The sequence below is a fragment of the Microcaecilia unicolor genome, chromosome 2 (genome assembly GCF_901765095.1).
Source record: "Microcaecilia unicolor chromosome 2, aMicUni1.1, whole genome shotgun sequence".
Lineage (NCBI taxonomy): Eukaryota > Metazoa > Chordata > Amphibia > Gymnophiona > Siphonopidae > Microcaecilia > Microcaecilia unicolor.
The window spans coordinates 108,635,624-108,651,493 of NC_044032.1; the positions used below are offsets into that span (position 1 = coordinate 108,635,624).

General features: G+C 48.6%; 1 protein-coding gene across 1 annotated transcript in view; it reads right to left on the reverse strand.

Annotated features, from left to right (window-relative positions):
- Positions 1 to 15,870, reverse strand: part of TRIM23 (tripartite motif containing 23) — a 123,506-nt gene that overhangs the window by 13,679 nt on the left and 93,957 nt on the right. Inside the window, exon 10 of the mRNA XM_030193188.1 lies at positions 3,990 to 4,114. Coding sequence (XP_030049048.1) covers positions 3,990 to 4,114 — 125 coding nt within the window. The remainder of the gene's footprint in view (positions 1 to 3,989; positions 4,115 to 15,870) is intronic.

A 15,870-nucleotide genomic window follows, 5' to 3' on the forward strand; every position in this document is an offset into this window, starting at 1 on the left:
ACCTCTCTGAGCTCTCTCAATATCCTGGAGTGGATCCCGTCCGGTCCCATGGCTTTGTCCACCTTTAGCTTTTCAAGTTGTTGATACACACTTTCTTCCGTGAACGGTGCTCTATCCACTTCATTCTCATTTGTACTATTTCCAGTCCATCGCGGTCCTTCTCCAGGATTTTCTTCTGTGAAAACAGAACAAAAGTATCTATTTAGCACATTTGCTTTTTCTTCATCATTTTCCACATAGCGGTTCGCAGTATCTTCTAGTCTCACAATTCCCTTTTTAGTCATTCTCCTTTCACTAATATACCTGAAGAAATTTTTGTCACCCCTCCTTACATTTCTAGCCATTTGTTCTTCCGCTTGCGCTTTTGCCAGTCGTATCTCTCTCTTGGCTTCTTTCAGTTTCATCCGGTATTCCTCCATGTGTTCCTTTTCTTGAGTTTTTCTGTATTTCTGGAATGCCAACTCTTTAGCCTTTATTTTCTCAACCACTTGCTTGGAGAACCATATCGGTTTCCTTTTTCTCTTGCTTTTATTTACTTTCCTTACATAAAGGTTCGTGGCCCTATTTATAGCTTCTTTCAGCCTGGACCACTGTCCTTCCACTTCTTGTACTTCCTCCCAGCCCATCATCTCCTTCCTCAGGTATTCCCCCATTTTACTAAAGTCAGCACGCTTGAAATCCAGGACTTTGAGTTTTGAGTGGCCGCTCTCCACTTTAGCTGTTATATCAAACCAAACCGTTTGATGGTCACTGCTGCCAAGGTGGGCACCCACTCGGATATTTGACATGCTATCCCCATTTGTGAGCACCAGATCCAGTGTCATTCCCTCCCTCATGGGTTCCATCACCATTTGTCTGAGCAAAACACTTTGGAAAGCATCCATGATCCCTCTACTTCTTTCCGATTCCGCAGACGGAACCTTCCAATCTACATCTGGCAGATTGAAATCTCCCAGCAACAGCACCTCTCTCTTGCTTCCCAACTTTTGAATATCTGTGATCAGGTCTTTATCTAATTCCTCCAATTGTGTTGGAGGTCTGTAGACAACACCCACGTGGACAGAGGTTCTATCATCTCTTTTTAAGGTCATCCATAACGCTTCTTCCTTTCCCCAGGTCCCTGTCATTTCAGTCGCAGTGATATCATTCCTCACATACAGAGCTACTCCTCCACCTTTACGACCCTCTCTATCCTTCCTAAATAGATTATAGCCTGGTATGTTTGCATCCCATTCATGGGAACCATTGAGCAACATCTCTGTGATTGCAACAACATCCAAGTCTGCCTCCAATATCAGGGCCTGAAGGTCATGAATTTTATTGCTTAGACTGCGAGCATTTGTGGTCATCGCTTTCCATCTACATTTCCTGGTATGCGTTTCAACATTAGTGATTTGGGGGTTTCTTTTCTCTTTGGGTACCTTCATATCTTTTTGTTCCACTTTTATTGTTTTTTCTTTGGCTTCCGTTCTGTTTTCAAGAACATCACAGTGCTGTAATGGAGTAAAAGAATTTTGTAGGGGCAACACTTGTGAGGTCGGATGTTTTCTTGTCACATAACGAAGTCTGCCTGGCCTACAGTGATCCATCTACTTTTAGGTGGTTTTATCCTTTGTGGTAGTGGTGATAATTTGGTATGATTCTGTGCAGTGTGATATTGTGCGGTCCTAGATGCTGCTTTAAGTGCATCTAGTTCCTGTTTTACTTTACTGAGCTCGTGTTTTAATCTTTACTTTTTAGCTTTACTGCAGCTATGCTCTGCTAGAGCCAGTCAAAAGCTTGACCCCTGCTTAGACTGGGGAGCTGGCTGGGGCTTCTGGGGTCGCTGCTGCCGAGAACAGAGGCGCAGAGGGTGAGCTTGCAGTGAAGGATGGGACGAGGGAATTAACCTACACTTTTGAGAGTAGTAGAATTTCCGATATTCACCCTGAAACCTACAGGAAGTGGAGGCTACAGAAGAAGTGGGACCAGTGAGGCACTGGTGTCAACGAGCAGCTGACAGGCAGAGCATGGGTCTTCAGAATGGGCTGGAGTAGCATCATAGTCAGCGCAAATGCCCTCAATGCCCTGCTGATCATCCAGGATGTGCCCCAGTTACTCCTGTAACATGACCTGGAGCCACACCTCGAGGGCAAGCATCAGTAAAGGCTGTGCCGGTCTGGAGGCAGTCTGTGAAGATGTCGGTACTGAATTGGAGGTCTCAGCTTTGAAGAGACTGGTGCATCAGCACCAATTCTATGGAGGGAAAATGGTCCTCCCAGCGCAAATGCGTCTCAGGGACCGGCAATGCCAATGCACTGGAGCCCCTGGTACCATCCTTTGAAAAGAACAAATGCTGGCGATTCTTCACGTTCACTCAGTGCCCATCATCAAGTCCTTCACTACTGATGAGGACGATGCAGAATCCACATGACTCCTCATTGTCAGGTCCCAGGATGTTGACCCTAACGGGCACTACTGGAACCCAATGTCGAGGCAGGGGGAGACCTCCTCAATGTCAATGCATCTCCAGTATCCAGTGCAGATCCTGAAGCAATGGGGACCAATGCCTTCAATGCCAATGAACCAGACTACTGCGTGCTGAAAAATCTCCCACACAAGGCCTCTCAACTTTTATTTAGAGTTCTGTTCTACATTAGAACACAGAGACCAATTAGAGGACTTATGGTCAGGGCCCAGACAGGTCAGGAACACATCATGTCAGATTTTGGGGACATCATGGAGAACAAAGCTGTAGCAAAATCAAACTGTTCAATTGCCAAAGGATTTTTTTGGATTTTTTTTTTTTTTAAGTCCTGGCCGGGACCTCAGGCCTAACACAGCTGTGAACCACGAAAAAAATAAAGAAACTGAAGAGAACCAAAAAAACAAAACAGAAAAGGAAACAAAACTGAAGAAAAAAAGGGAGTCCTGCTCTACTCACAGAAAAAAAGGAGAGGCAGGAAAACAAAAATCGCTCTGAAGAGAAACACTTGTGTCACTAATCGAAGACAAGTCTTCACAGATCTGCGGAAAAAGTGAAACAGTGGGGAGGCGAGAAATCACTTGTACATGTGTGGTGGTAGCCTGCCAATGGAGTCCAGAATTTTCAGAACACTGGGCAGCATCTGCACCAGGGCTCCATTGGTGACATCACCCCATATGTGAGAACTCTGCCCTGCTTGTCCTCGGTGAAACCACCTTTCTTTGGTAGACATAAGTACTGGTTTGTCCTCATGATAATGTGCATATTTTTATTATATCATTCATATAATCCAGTGGTTCCCAAAACTGGTCCTGGAGGCATTCCAGCCAGTCAGGTTTTCAGGATACCCACATTGAATACTCATGAGATAGATTTGCATGAAGTGAAGGCAGTGCATGAAAGTCTCTCTCATGAATATTCATTGTGGGTATCCTGAAAACCTGACTGGCTGGGGTGCTTCCAGGACCAGTTTGGGAAACCACTGATATAATCTATATCTGGTTTTTAAGAGAGATATGCTTATACTTTCTGTATATTTCTTGACATTTCTCTGTTTAAGGGTCAATATTCAGCTGACCACCACCAGAATTATGTCCGGAAATTCAATGCCAGGCCTTGTCTGGGCTCCAGCATTGAATTTCCAGTTTTATGGAGCGAACTAAACAATAGCTGGTTAAGGGCATAAACATAGGACGGACTTTCGCGCAGTTAACTTGGCCAGGAGACATTACTGGTCTGTTAAATCGCTTCGAAAACCGATCCCTTAGATTATTTTTGCCTTCAGTCTTTTTTGGTTCAATGGATATAACTTGAACAGGTAAAAAAAACATGGAGTGGAGCAAAGGCTGACTGATGGAAGGGAAAATATGACTCATTTCTTTCCCCTTCCGATTCATGTTTCAAGCTGTACATATAACAAACATCATTATATGCACTGATAGCCACAACAGATTTTTCAGTCAATAATATACAATAGCAGAATGGTTTGTGTTAACAGCATGCAAAGATTAGCAAAAATCTATACCTGTTTGTTGGCAAAGATCAGCAATAATGCATCTCGCAGTTCCTTCTCTGTTAATAGCTTTGCAAGTTCACTGTGTGCTTCAGTGACCCTGTCTCTGTGACTGCTATCAATAACAAACACAACAGCTACAGAACAAGAAAAAGTTAAAAGAAATGTAAAACTTTGAATATTTACTAATTCATTCTGTTCCACAATTTTTAAGCAGACACTTGGCAAAATACAGATAACATTTTACAGAAGTGCATTTGCTGAAATCTTCAAAATACATGCTAGGCCTTCTCAACTTTAATTCTCCCTCCTTTGGTTTTATACTTAAGATTTACTTTTTTGTCAAGATCAGTGGTAGTTGATGCATCACAAAGTAGGTGGTCAACACAGAAATGTAAATACACTTGTACACATTTTGCATAAGTGTACTTTAAGGCTAATGTATCTTAACATGCAACCCTAAAAACAAAGGCAAACATCGCTTTTTCTCTCCAACCCTTACAAAGTTCTCACTCTACTCAACACTTGTGCTGTGCTGCTGTAGTCAACATCATCTCTACTACTACTACTAATTTCTGTAGCACTAGACATATGCATGCTGTACACATTATAAACAAGTACTTTCACTGTCACTAGAAGGCTCACAAGTTTTTGTACCTGGGGCAATGGAGGGTTAAGTGACTTGCCCAAAGTCACAAGGAGTTGCAGTGGGAATCGAACCCAGGTTGCCAGGATCAAAGCCCACTGCACTAACCATTAGGCTACTCCTCCACCACATAGTCTCTTATTTTATTTTACCCCTCTCTTGCAAATCATGCCTCTTAGGGTTAAATGGCCATTTTTCTCAACAGAGGAGGGTGAACAGTGGAGTGCCGCAGGGATCTGTACTGGGACCGGTGCTATTTAACATATTTATAAATGATCTGGAAATCGGAATGACAAGCAAGGCGATTAAATTTACAGATGACACAAAACTATTCAAAGTTGTCAAAACACATGTGGATTGTGAAAAATTGCAGGAAGACCTTAGGAAACTGGAAGACTGGGCATCCAAATAGCCGATGAAATTTAAAGTGAACAAATGCAAAGTGATGCACATTGGGAAGAATAATCCGAATCATAGTTACCTGATGCTAGGATCTACCTTAGGAGTTAGCACTCAAGAAAAATATCTAGGTGTCATGGTACACTGAAATCTTCTGCCCAGTGTGTGGCAGAGGCCAAAAAAGCAAACAGGATGCTAGGAATTTTTAGGAAAGGGATGCAAAATATGACCAAGAATATTATAATGCTTCTGTATCGCTCCATGGAGTGACCTCATCTTGAGTATTGCCTTCAAATATGGTCACAGAATTAGAAAAGATTCAAAGAAGAGTGACCAAAATGATGAAGGGGATGGAACTCCCCCCCGTATGAGGAAAGGCTAAAGAGATTAAGGCTCTTCAGCTTGGAAAAGACAGCTGAGCCGGTATATGATTGAGGTCTATTAAATCCTGAGTGGTATAGAACAGGTTAGAAGTGAATCGATTTTTCACTATTTCAAAAAGTACAAAGACCGGGGGACACACTGTGAAATTACATTGAACCAATTTTAAAATAAATAGGAGGAAATATTTTTTCACTCAAAGATTAGTTAAGCTCTGGAATTTGTGGTTAGCGTATCTGGGCTTAAAAAGGTATGGACAAGTTCCTGGAGGAAAAGTCCATAGTCTGATATTGAGATAGACATGGAAGAAGATACTGTTTGCCCTGGGAACGGTAGCATGGAACGTTGCTACTAACTGGGTATCTGCCAAGTACTTGTGACCTGGATTGGCCACTATTGGAAGCAGGATAGTGGGCTAGATGGACCACTCGTCTGACCCAGTATGGCTATTCTTATGTTCTCATGAAGGAGTGATCACCTCTATCCTGATAAGCTCCCAGAGCTGTGAACAACTCTGCTCATACCCAAAATAGCCTGCAGCACATCTAAGGGAGAGATTTACAGCAATGTTCATTGCTACTGTTGGGGGAAGACAGATTTTTTTTTTATTTCTTTTGCTAATGGCTGGATTAGAGTCTAAGAGCATGGTTATCTAGACTGATATATATTTGGTTGTAGTTCTTAGGTATAACTGTCTGCATTTCTGCATTGTCACAGATTATATATACACACACACACATATATATATAATATATATATATATATACACACACACACACACACACACATGCACTCCATTTAAGTGCACGTTGGATAAGCGCATGCTCTGTTTAACTGCATGCCGTACTTCTATGGGGACAAACTTCAGTTTAGCACACCACTGATAAGTGCAAGATTCGCTTATATGCATGGTTTAAGACCGCTCCTCTGCAGGAAAGACTCCGCATAAGCGCACGCACGGAATATGGAAGCCAATTGGCGCGTGACAACCAATGAGATTTCAAATTTACTGCCCCTTTAACTGCCACTGGCAGAATAAGGGAAAGAATGTTATTACAGTGTACACTGGAGTCGTCGTCGTCGCGCAACTGTATGACTTTAACACTAGCTAAACAAATAGAAGTTCTTAAAAATTAGAAAACAAAGTCAAGCATCTATTGCTAAAGAATATGGTGCCAATCCAAGTCAAATTTCACGTATCTTAAAGCAGAAAGACCACCTTCTGGAAGACTGGCAAAGCAATACAAATCCACACTGGAAACGAAAACGAGCGGGAAAAGCTGAAAGTGGTAGAAGATGCTCCTCTTCAGTGGTTTTCTCAAGTGAGGAGCAGACAGTTTCCTGTCAGTGGTCCACTGCTTATGAAGAAAGCTAATCAGCTAGCTGAAAGTCTTGGACTAACTGAATTCAAAGCCACTGTTGGATGGTTGGAAAGATGGAAGGAGAGGAACAACATAAAATTCAAGGAACAGCATGGTGAAAAACAAGACGCTGATGACTTTGGTGCTGAAAATTGGGTTGTTTCAGTTCTTCCTACCATCTTGAACGAGTTTGCACCTCGTGACATTTTCAATGCTGACAAAAATGGTCTCTACTGGCGAGCGATTCCTGATGGAACACTTGCATTCAAACAAGCCGAAACTACAGGAGGTAAAACGTCGAAGGAACGACTGACGATCCTCCTTTGCTGCAATATGGATGGGAGTGAGAAGTTGGAACCACTCGTCACTGGAAAGAGCAAACAGCCCCGTTGCTTCAAGAATGTTAAGCGACTTCCTGTGTCATACGAGGCTAACGCAAATTCATGGATGACTGGGGAAATTTGGAAGCAGTGGTTAAAAGAAGTTAGACACTAGAATGTGGGCACAAAAGCGTCAGATTTTGTTGCTTTGTGATAATTGTGCTGCACACAGTGATGATGTCAGGCTAACGTCAATGTGGTCTTCCTGCCACCAAACACTACCTTCTCTGATCCAACCTACGGATCAGGGCATAATAGCCAATTTCAAACAACATTATCGGGCTCTTGAGCTATGTCATCTGATGAGCATTATGGATGACCAGACTGGCAAGGATAAACGTGCTGTTGAATTGGCTCATAATCCATCACTGTTGGATTCCCTACATATGCAGAAAGAAGCCTGGAATCATGTTACACAGGCAACCATTGTGAACTGCTACAAGCGGGCAAGCTTTGTTAGGGATGTGGAGAGGGATGAAACAGATGCAGCTGTTGCAAACGCGTCAGATGAACAGGCTATTGACATCCCAGCCTGTGCTACTGAAGAGGAGTTTCATCACTACGTAGCTGTTGATTACGATCTGCAAACAGCTGACGTCCAGATGTCCAGATATGCGCCTACATGCAGGCAACGGCTGATGATGAAACAGATGATGAAATGAGCAGCGAGGCACATGCTGACGAAATTCAACAACCTCCTGTCACTTGTCAAGCGACATTGATAATTGAACCCTAGCTTCCCTGGTCCTCACCCTGTTACTCTAACCATTAGATACAACTAATACAGAAAATGCATATTCTAAACATGTTTAGTAGCTCAACAATAAACTAAAAGCCAGCAGATCTGAAGCCTGGTGGTCATTTGGCAACCTACCAAAAACAGATAGGCAATTGCCAGTAACCACAGGATTTCTGTTACAGTGCCTCTGAACATCACAGTTAACACGGCCAAAAGGCAGATACTGGAATGGGGGGGGGGGGGGGGGGGGCTAGGGTTGACTGGGAGCCAAGTGTTAAAGTACTTGCATGTGTTTCCAGAATACTGCAATATTGTTCTGTTTAATATGTTGTATAGTTTTGGTGCATTGTTTTCATTTTTTGTTTGGCACATAACTCACTGGAGTGTATTCAATGTGCATATTACCATCAGTAATAGAGGTACTAGGAAGGGAGGCAGCTGGTGCAGCAGCACCACAGGGACAAAGTGGAGGGATGCTTTCCTGCTGTGTTCAAAGGTGACCCATTTATTGCCCATACAGGTGTCACCCCCCAATTCTACCCCATCTCACCCCTTCCTAGACCTCCTCACTTCACCCTAGCCCCACCCAGTCCCACCCCTCTTTAGCCTCCCCAAACGTCTGAGTCACCGACCGCCTGTGATCTTCTGTGCACCAGGGCAGTTTCCTCTCCCAAACAGCGGAAGATCGATACCAATGCACTCTGTACAACCCTGATGCTCTTCAAGGTCTTGGTGTTGATACATCTCCTGCAGGCGGTGAATGAGTTTCAAGCATCAGCAACACTGCCTCGAGTCTTGGCATCAATGTACTCAAACCTGCAGCTTTGCACCAGGCAAAGAAACATTCCACACAATGTTCAAACTTCCTCATGAGCTGCTCCTCGAAGCCTGCTATCAAGAAAGATTGAGGCAATACAGCCAACTGGCCACATCCCCCTGAGATCTTCAGGGCATATGGGCTCTATGAAGGCTGTCATATTTCTTCCAATGCCAAGAAGGAATGGTGCTCACATTAGGGGTGCTTTGATGGCACCAATAACCTCAGTGCCTCGATGCTCTTGCCATTATGCTTCGAAGGTCCACGCCCAGCATTTTGTCCCTCCGGGCTGAAGACGGCAAATCTTTCTTCTTCCTCAGGAGAGGTTCAGAGGATGACCTCCATTGATGATCTATGTTAGGGGTGATTGACGCACTCCCAATATCAATACATCCCCAGTATCTAACAAGCTCCTGGAGCCGTGGTAGCCTGTGTTTCCAATGCTAATGGACTGGACTTATTTATGTCAAAAATAAGTTTGCACTGTTTCTCTTGACCCTTGATCCCACTTTTTGATATTTGTGAACACAAATTTACAAGAGGAATCATGACTGGGTTTCAAGCACTGCAGGCACCAGTTATGTCTATCCATGATGGATACGGTCCTGTCACATCTGGAACACTTTTTAAAGCCACTAGGAACTACTTTCTAGGACATGTCAAGAAAAATAGCTGCAGCAAAATCAAACAACTATTTTAAAAAGTTACCTGTTGGTTGGCTCTGGGCCTAAATATGACCTCAACAGGCTATGGAAAAGAAAGGAAACTTTGCAATTTTCTGTCTTCCAGCTATCACACCGGGACAGTTCAAACCCCTGCTCTCAGAGAAAATGCAACACATCTACTATAATAAAAAGCACCCTCAACGTTCTGAAGCTGACTCCGTGGCTTCAGTGAAGGGTTCGTAAGTGTGTCATCGACTTCGACTCACCATCTCTCTCTGCCCTGCCCTCGCGTCAAAACGTGATGACATCGAGGGCGGGTAATCAGAAGGCAGGACTGAGGGAACGAACTCACCTCCGAGAGCATAATCGCTGGGTGGCTGGGGGGGGGGGGGGAAATCGCTGGATGGCTCGAGGGGGGGCAGGGGAGACAGGAGAATCGCTGGATGGCTCAAGGGGGGGCAGGGGAGACAGGAGAATAGCGGGGTGGCTGGAGGGGGGGCACTCACCTCCAACGTTCTGAGAGAGCATAATCGCTGGGTGGCTGGAGGGAGTGCAGGGGAGACAGGAGAATAGCAGGGTGGCTGGAGGGGGGCACTCACCTCCAACGTTCTGAGAGAGCATAATCGCTGGGTGGCTGGAGGGGGTGCAGGGGAGACACAAGAATAGCTGGGTGACTGGAGGGGGGCACTCACCTCCAACGTTCTGAGAGCATAATCGCTGGGTGGCTGGAGGGGGGGCAGGGGAGACAGGACAATAGCGGGGTGGCTGGAGGGGGGGCACTCACCTCCAACGTTCTGAGAGAGCATAATCGCTGGGTGGCTGGAGGGGGGGCAGGGGAGACAGGAGAATAGCTGGGTGACTGGAGGGGGGCACTCACCTCCAACGTTCTGAGAAAGCATAATCGCTGGGTGGCTGAAGGGGGGGCAGGGGAGACAGGAGAATCACCGGATGGCTCGAGGGGGGCAGGGGATAGAGGATAATCGCTGTTTGGCTGGAGGGGGGGCAGGGGAGACGAGAATCGCTGGGTGGCTAGAGGGGGAGCCATGGGAGAGAGGAGAATCGCTGGGTGGCTGGAGGGGGGCAGGGGAGAGAGGACAATCACACACTCTCTCTCTCTCACAGACACACTCGCACGGTGCTGCCAACCACGCAGAGGGGGGGAGAGGCAGGGGGTCCTGAGACCACAGGGGGAAGGGGGTCCAGAGACCACAGAGGGAGGGGGGAGCTATCTCTGTCACACACATACGCTCTCTCACACACACACTCTCCCACAGTCAGTGTCTTTCTCTCACTCAGTCTCTCAGACTATGTCTCACACTGTATCACATTCACTATGTATCAGTCACTCTCACACACACTCTCGGTCTCATACACTCTCGGTCTCAAAGAGAGTCTGTGTATCGCACACATACTCTCACACTCTGTCTCACAAACACTCTCACACACAATGTATCTGTGTGAAACAACCACACTCTCTCACACTGTGTCTCATATACACACTCGCACACACTCTCATTGAAACACATACACACTCTCTCTCACAGACACACTCGCACCCAGACTCACTCTCTCTCTGTCACACACACACACTCACACATTCACTCTCTCTCACACAGTCACTCTCACACATACACTCTCAAACATACACACTCCGAGGAAAACCTTGCTAGAGTGAATGATACATACCTGTAGCAGGTGTTCTCCGAGGACAGCAAGCTGATTGTTCTCACGACTGGGGTTGACGTCCACGGCAGCCCCCACCAACCGGAACAAAACTTCGCGGGCGGTCCCGCACGCAGGGCACGCCCACCGCGCATGCGCAGCCGTCTTCCCGCCCGTGCGTGACCGTTCCCGCTCAGTTGAATGACAAGCAAAAATGATGAAACGCAACTCCAAAGGGGAGGAGGGAGGGTAGGTGAGAACAATCAGCCTGCTGTCCTCGGAGAACACCTGCTACAGGTATGTATCATTCACTTTCTCCGAGGACAAGCAGGCTGCTTGTTCTCACGACTGGGGTATCCCTAGCTCTCAGGCTCACTCAAAACAAGAACCCAGGTCAATTGAACCTCGCAACGGCGAGGCATAACAGAAATTGACCTACGAAGAACAACTAACTGAGAGTGCAGCCTGACCAGAATAAATTCGGGTCCTGGAGGGTGGAGTTGGATTTACACCCCAAACAGATTCTGCAGCACCGACTGCCCGAACCGACTGTCGCATCGGGTATCCTGCTGGAGGCAGTAATGTGATGTGAATGTGTGGACAGATGACCACGTCGCAGCCTTGCAAATCTCTTCAATAGTGGCTGACTTCAAGTGAGCCACCGACGCTGCCATGGCTCTGACACAGCGACCCCTATCCTGTTAGGGTCGAAAGAAACAAACAATTGGGCGGACTGTCTGTGGGGCTGTGTCCGCTCCAAGTAGAAGGCCAATGCTCTCTTGCAGTCCAATGTGTGCAACTGACGTTCAGCAGGGCGGGTATGCGGTCTGGGAAAGAATGTTGGCAAGACAATTGACTGGTTAAGATGGAACTCCGACATCACCTTCGGCAGGAACTTTGGGTGAGTGCGGAGCACTACTCTGTCGTGATGAAATTTGGTATAAGGAGCATGAGCTACCAGGGCTTGAAGCTCACTGACCCTTTGAGCTGAAGTAACTGCCACCAAGAAAATGACCTTCCAGGTCAAGTACTTCAGATGGCAGGTATTCAGTGGCTCAAAAGGAGGTTTCATCAGCTGGGTGAGGACGACGTTGAGATCCCATGACACTGCAGGAGGCTTGATAGGGGGCTTTGACAAAAGCAAGCCTCTCATGAATCGAACGACTAAAGGCTCTCCAGAGATGGCTTTACCTTCCACACGATAATGGTAAGCACTAATCGCACTAAGGTGATTCCTTACTGAGTTGGTCTTGAGGCCAGACTCTGATAAGTGCAGAAGGTATTCAAGCAGGTTCTGTGCAGGGCAAGAACGAGGTTCTAGGGCCTTGCTCTCACACCAAACGACAAACCTCCTCCACTTGAAAAAGTAACTCTTTTTAGTGGAATCCTTCCTAGAGGCAAGCAAGACACGGGAGACACCCTCAGACAGACCCAACGCAGCGAAGTCTACGCCCTCAACATCCAGGCCGTGAGAGCCAGAGACTGAAGGTTGGGGTGCAGCAACGCTCCGTCGTTCTGCGAAATGAGAGTCGGAAAACACTCCAATCTCCACGGTTCTTCGGAGGACAACTCCAGAAGAAGAGGGAACCAGATCTGACGGGGCCAAAAGGGCGCGATCAGAATCATGGTGCCGCGGTCTTGCTTGAGCTTCAGTAAGGTCTTCCCCACCAAAGGTATGGGAGGATAAGCATACAGGAGGCCGGTCCCCCAATGAAGGAGAAAGGCATCCGATGCTAGCCTGCCGTGTGTCTGAAGTCTGGAACAGAACAGAGGCCGCTTGTGGTTGGTCTGAGAGGCGAAAAGGTCCACCGAGGGGGTGCCCCACTCTCGGAAGATCTTGCGTACCACTCTGGAATGGAGCGACCACTCGTGCGGTTGCATGACTCTGCTCAGTCTGTCGGCCAGACTGTTGTTTACGCCTGCCAGGTATGTGGCTTGGAGGAGCATGCCGAACTGGCAAGCCCAACGCCACATCCCGACGGCTTCCTGACACAGGGGGCGAGATCCGGTGCCCCCCTGCTTGTTGACGTAATACATTGCAACCTGATTGTCTGTCCGAATTTGGATAATTTGACAGGACAGCCGATCTCTGAAAGCCTTCAGTGCGTTCCAGATCGCCTGGAGCTCCAGGAGGTTGATCTGAAGTGTGAAGCCCATCGACATGAGCTCCCCACCCCAGGCGAGATGCATCCGTCGTCAGCACCTTCGTGGGCTGTGGAACTTGGAATGGACATCCCAGGGTCAAATTGGTCCGAATGGTCCACCAGTGCAGTGAAGTGCGGCAACTGGTGGGGAGGTGGATGACATCTTCTAGATTCCCGGTGGCTTGAAACCACTGGGAAGCTAGGGTCCATTGAGCAGATCTCATATGAAGACGAGCCATGGGAGTCACATGAACTGTGGAGGCCATATGACCCAGAAGTCTCAACATCTGCCGAGCTGTGATCTGCTGAGACGCTCTGGTCTGGGAAGCCAGGGACAGAAGGTTGTTGGCCCTCGCTTCGGGAAGGAAGGCCTGAGCCGTCTGAGTATTCAGCAGAGCTCCTATGAATTCCAGAGACTGGGCTGGCTGGAGATGGGACTTTGGGTAATTTATCACAAACCCCAGCAGCTCCAGGAGTTGAATAGTGCACTGCATGGACCGGAGAGCTCCTGCCTCCGAGGTGTTCTTGACCAGCCAATCGTCGAGATATGGGAACACGTGCACTCCCAGCTTGCGTAGATACGCCGCTACCACCACGAGGCACTTTGTAAACACCCGTGGGGCAGAGGCGAGCCCAAAGGGCAGCACACAATACTGAAAGTGCCGTGTCCCCAGACGGAATCGGAGATACTATACTGTCTGTGAGCTGGCAGTATCGGGATATGAGTGTATGCGTCCTTTAAATCCAGGGAACATAGCCAATCGTTTTTCTGAATCATTGGCAGAAGGGTGCCCAAGGAAAACATCCTGAACTTTTTTTTGACCAGGAATTTGTTCAGGCCTCTCAGGTCTAGGATGGGACGCATCCCCCCTGTTTTCTTTTCCACAAGGAAGTACCTGGAATAGAATCCCTGCCCTTCCTGCCCGGGTGGTACGGGCTCGACCGCATTGGCGCTGAGAAGGGCGGAGAGTTCCTCTGCAAGTACCTGCTTGTGATGGGAGCTGAAGGATTGAGCTCCCGGAGGACAATTTGGTGGCAGGGAGGCCAAATTCAGGGCGTATCCGCACCGCACTATTTGGAGAACCCAGTGGTCGGAGGTTATGAGAGGCCACCTTTGGTGAAAAAATTTTAACCTCCCTTCGACCGGCAGATCGTCCGGTACGGACACTTTGAGGGCGGCTATGTTCCCATGGATCCAGTCAAAAGCCCGTCCCCGGCTTTTGCTGTGGAGGCGCAGGGGGCTGCTTAGGCGCACGCTGTTGACGAGAACGAGCGCGCTGGGACTGTCCCTGTGCCTGACGAGGCCTTCGGGCCGGCTGGGTGTACCTAAGCTTGGTAAAGGCATAGGGCGCAGCCTGCCGGGCCCGGGAAAAACGTCCACCTGCTGAGGTGGATGCTGAAGGCGCCCGGTGGGAGAGCTTGTCGAGGGCGGTTTCCCGCTGATGCAGTTGGTCCACCAGCTGCTCGACCTTCTCGCCAAAAATATTATCCCCCCGGCAAGGGACGTTGGCCAGTCTCTGCTGGGTGCGGTTGTCCAGGTCAGAGGCACGCAGCCATGAGAGCCTGCGCATCACTATACCTTGGGCCGCAGCACGAGATGCCACGTCACAGGTGTCATATATACCCCTGGACAGGAACTTTCTGCACGCCTTCAGCTGCCTGACCACCTCCTGAAAAGGCCTGGACTGCTCCGGCGGGAGCTTGTCAACCAGGTCCGCCAGTTGCTTCACATTATTCCGCATGTGGATGCTCGTGTAGAGCTGGTAAGACTGGATGCGGGTCACGAGCATGGAAGATTGGTAGGCCTTCCTCCCAAACGAGTCCAGAGTGCGAGACTCCCGCCCCGGGGGCGCCAAGGCGGTATCCCTCGAACTCCTTGCTCTCTTGAGAACAGAGTCCACGACCGCCGAGTCATGAGGCAGTTGGGGCCGCATTAACTCTGGGTCCGAGTGGATTCTGTATTGGGACTCTGCTTTCTTGGGGATGGTGGGATTAGATAATGGTCTCAACCAGTTCCGAAGCAGTGTCTCTTTGAGGACATTGTGCAACGGTACCGTGGAGGACTCTCTAGGTGGTGATGAATAGTCGAGGACCTCGAGCATCTTAGCCCTCGGCTCATCCACAGAGACCACGGGAAAGGGAATGCAAATAGACATATCCCTGACGAAGGAGGCAAAAGAGAGGCTCTCAGGTGGTGAGAGCTTCCTTTCAGGTGAAGGAGTGGGGTCGGAGGGAAGGCCCACAGACTCCTCTGAGGAGAAATATCTGGGGTCCTCCTCCTCCCCCCACGAGGCCTCTTCCTCGGTGTCGGACATAAGCTCGTGCAGCTGAGTCCTCAACCGGGCCAGGCTCGACGTAGAGGCACCGAGGCCTCGGTGGTGTCGTCGAGCGGTGGACTCCCTCCATCGACGTCGACTCCACCTGCGTGGCGGTCGAGACCGGCGCCGCAGGCCTCGGCACCGGGCTAGAGCTCGCCGGCGCCACAGTCAACGGCGCCGGCACAGTCTGGCGCATCAGCCCTTCCAGGATCCCCGGAAGGATGGCTCGGAGGCACTCGTCAAGGCCCGCTGTCGGGAAAGGCGAGGGGGCCGGTAGAGGCGTCGGTGCCGGAAGCTGCTCGAGTCCAGGAGACTGCACCGAAGTGCTGGGACCCTGACGCGGCGGTACCTCTACTACAGAGGGGGACCTCTCCTCTCGAC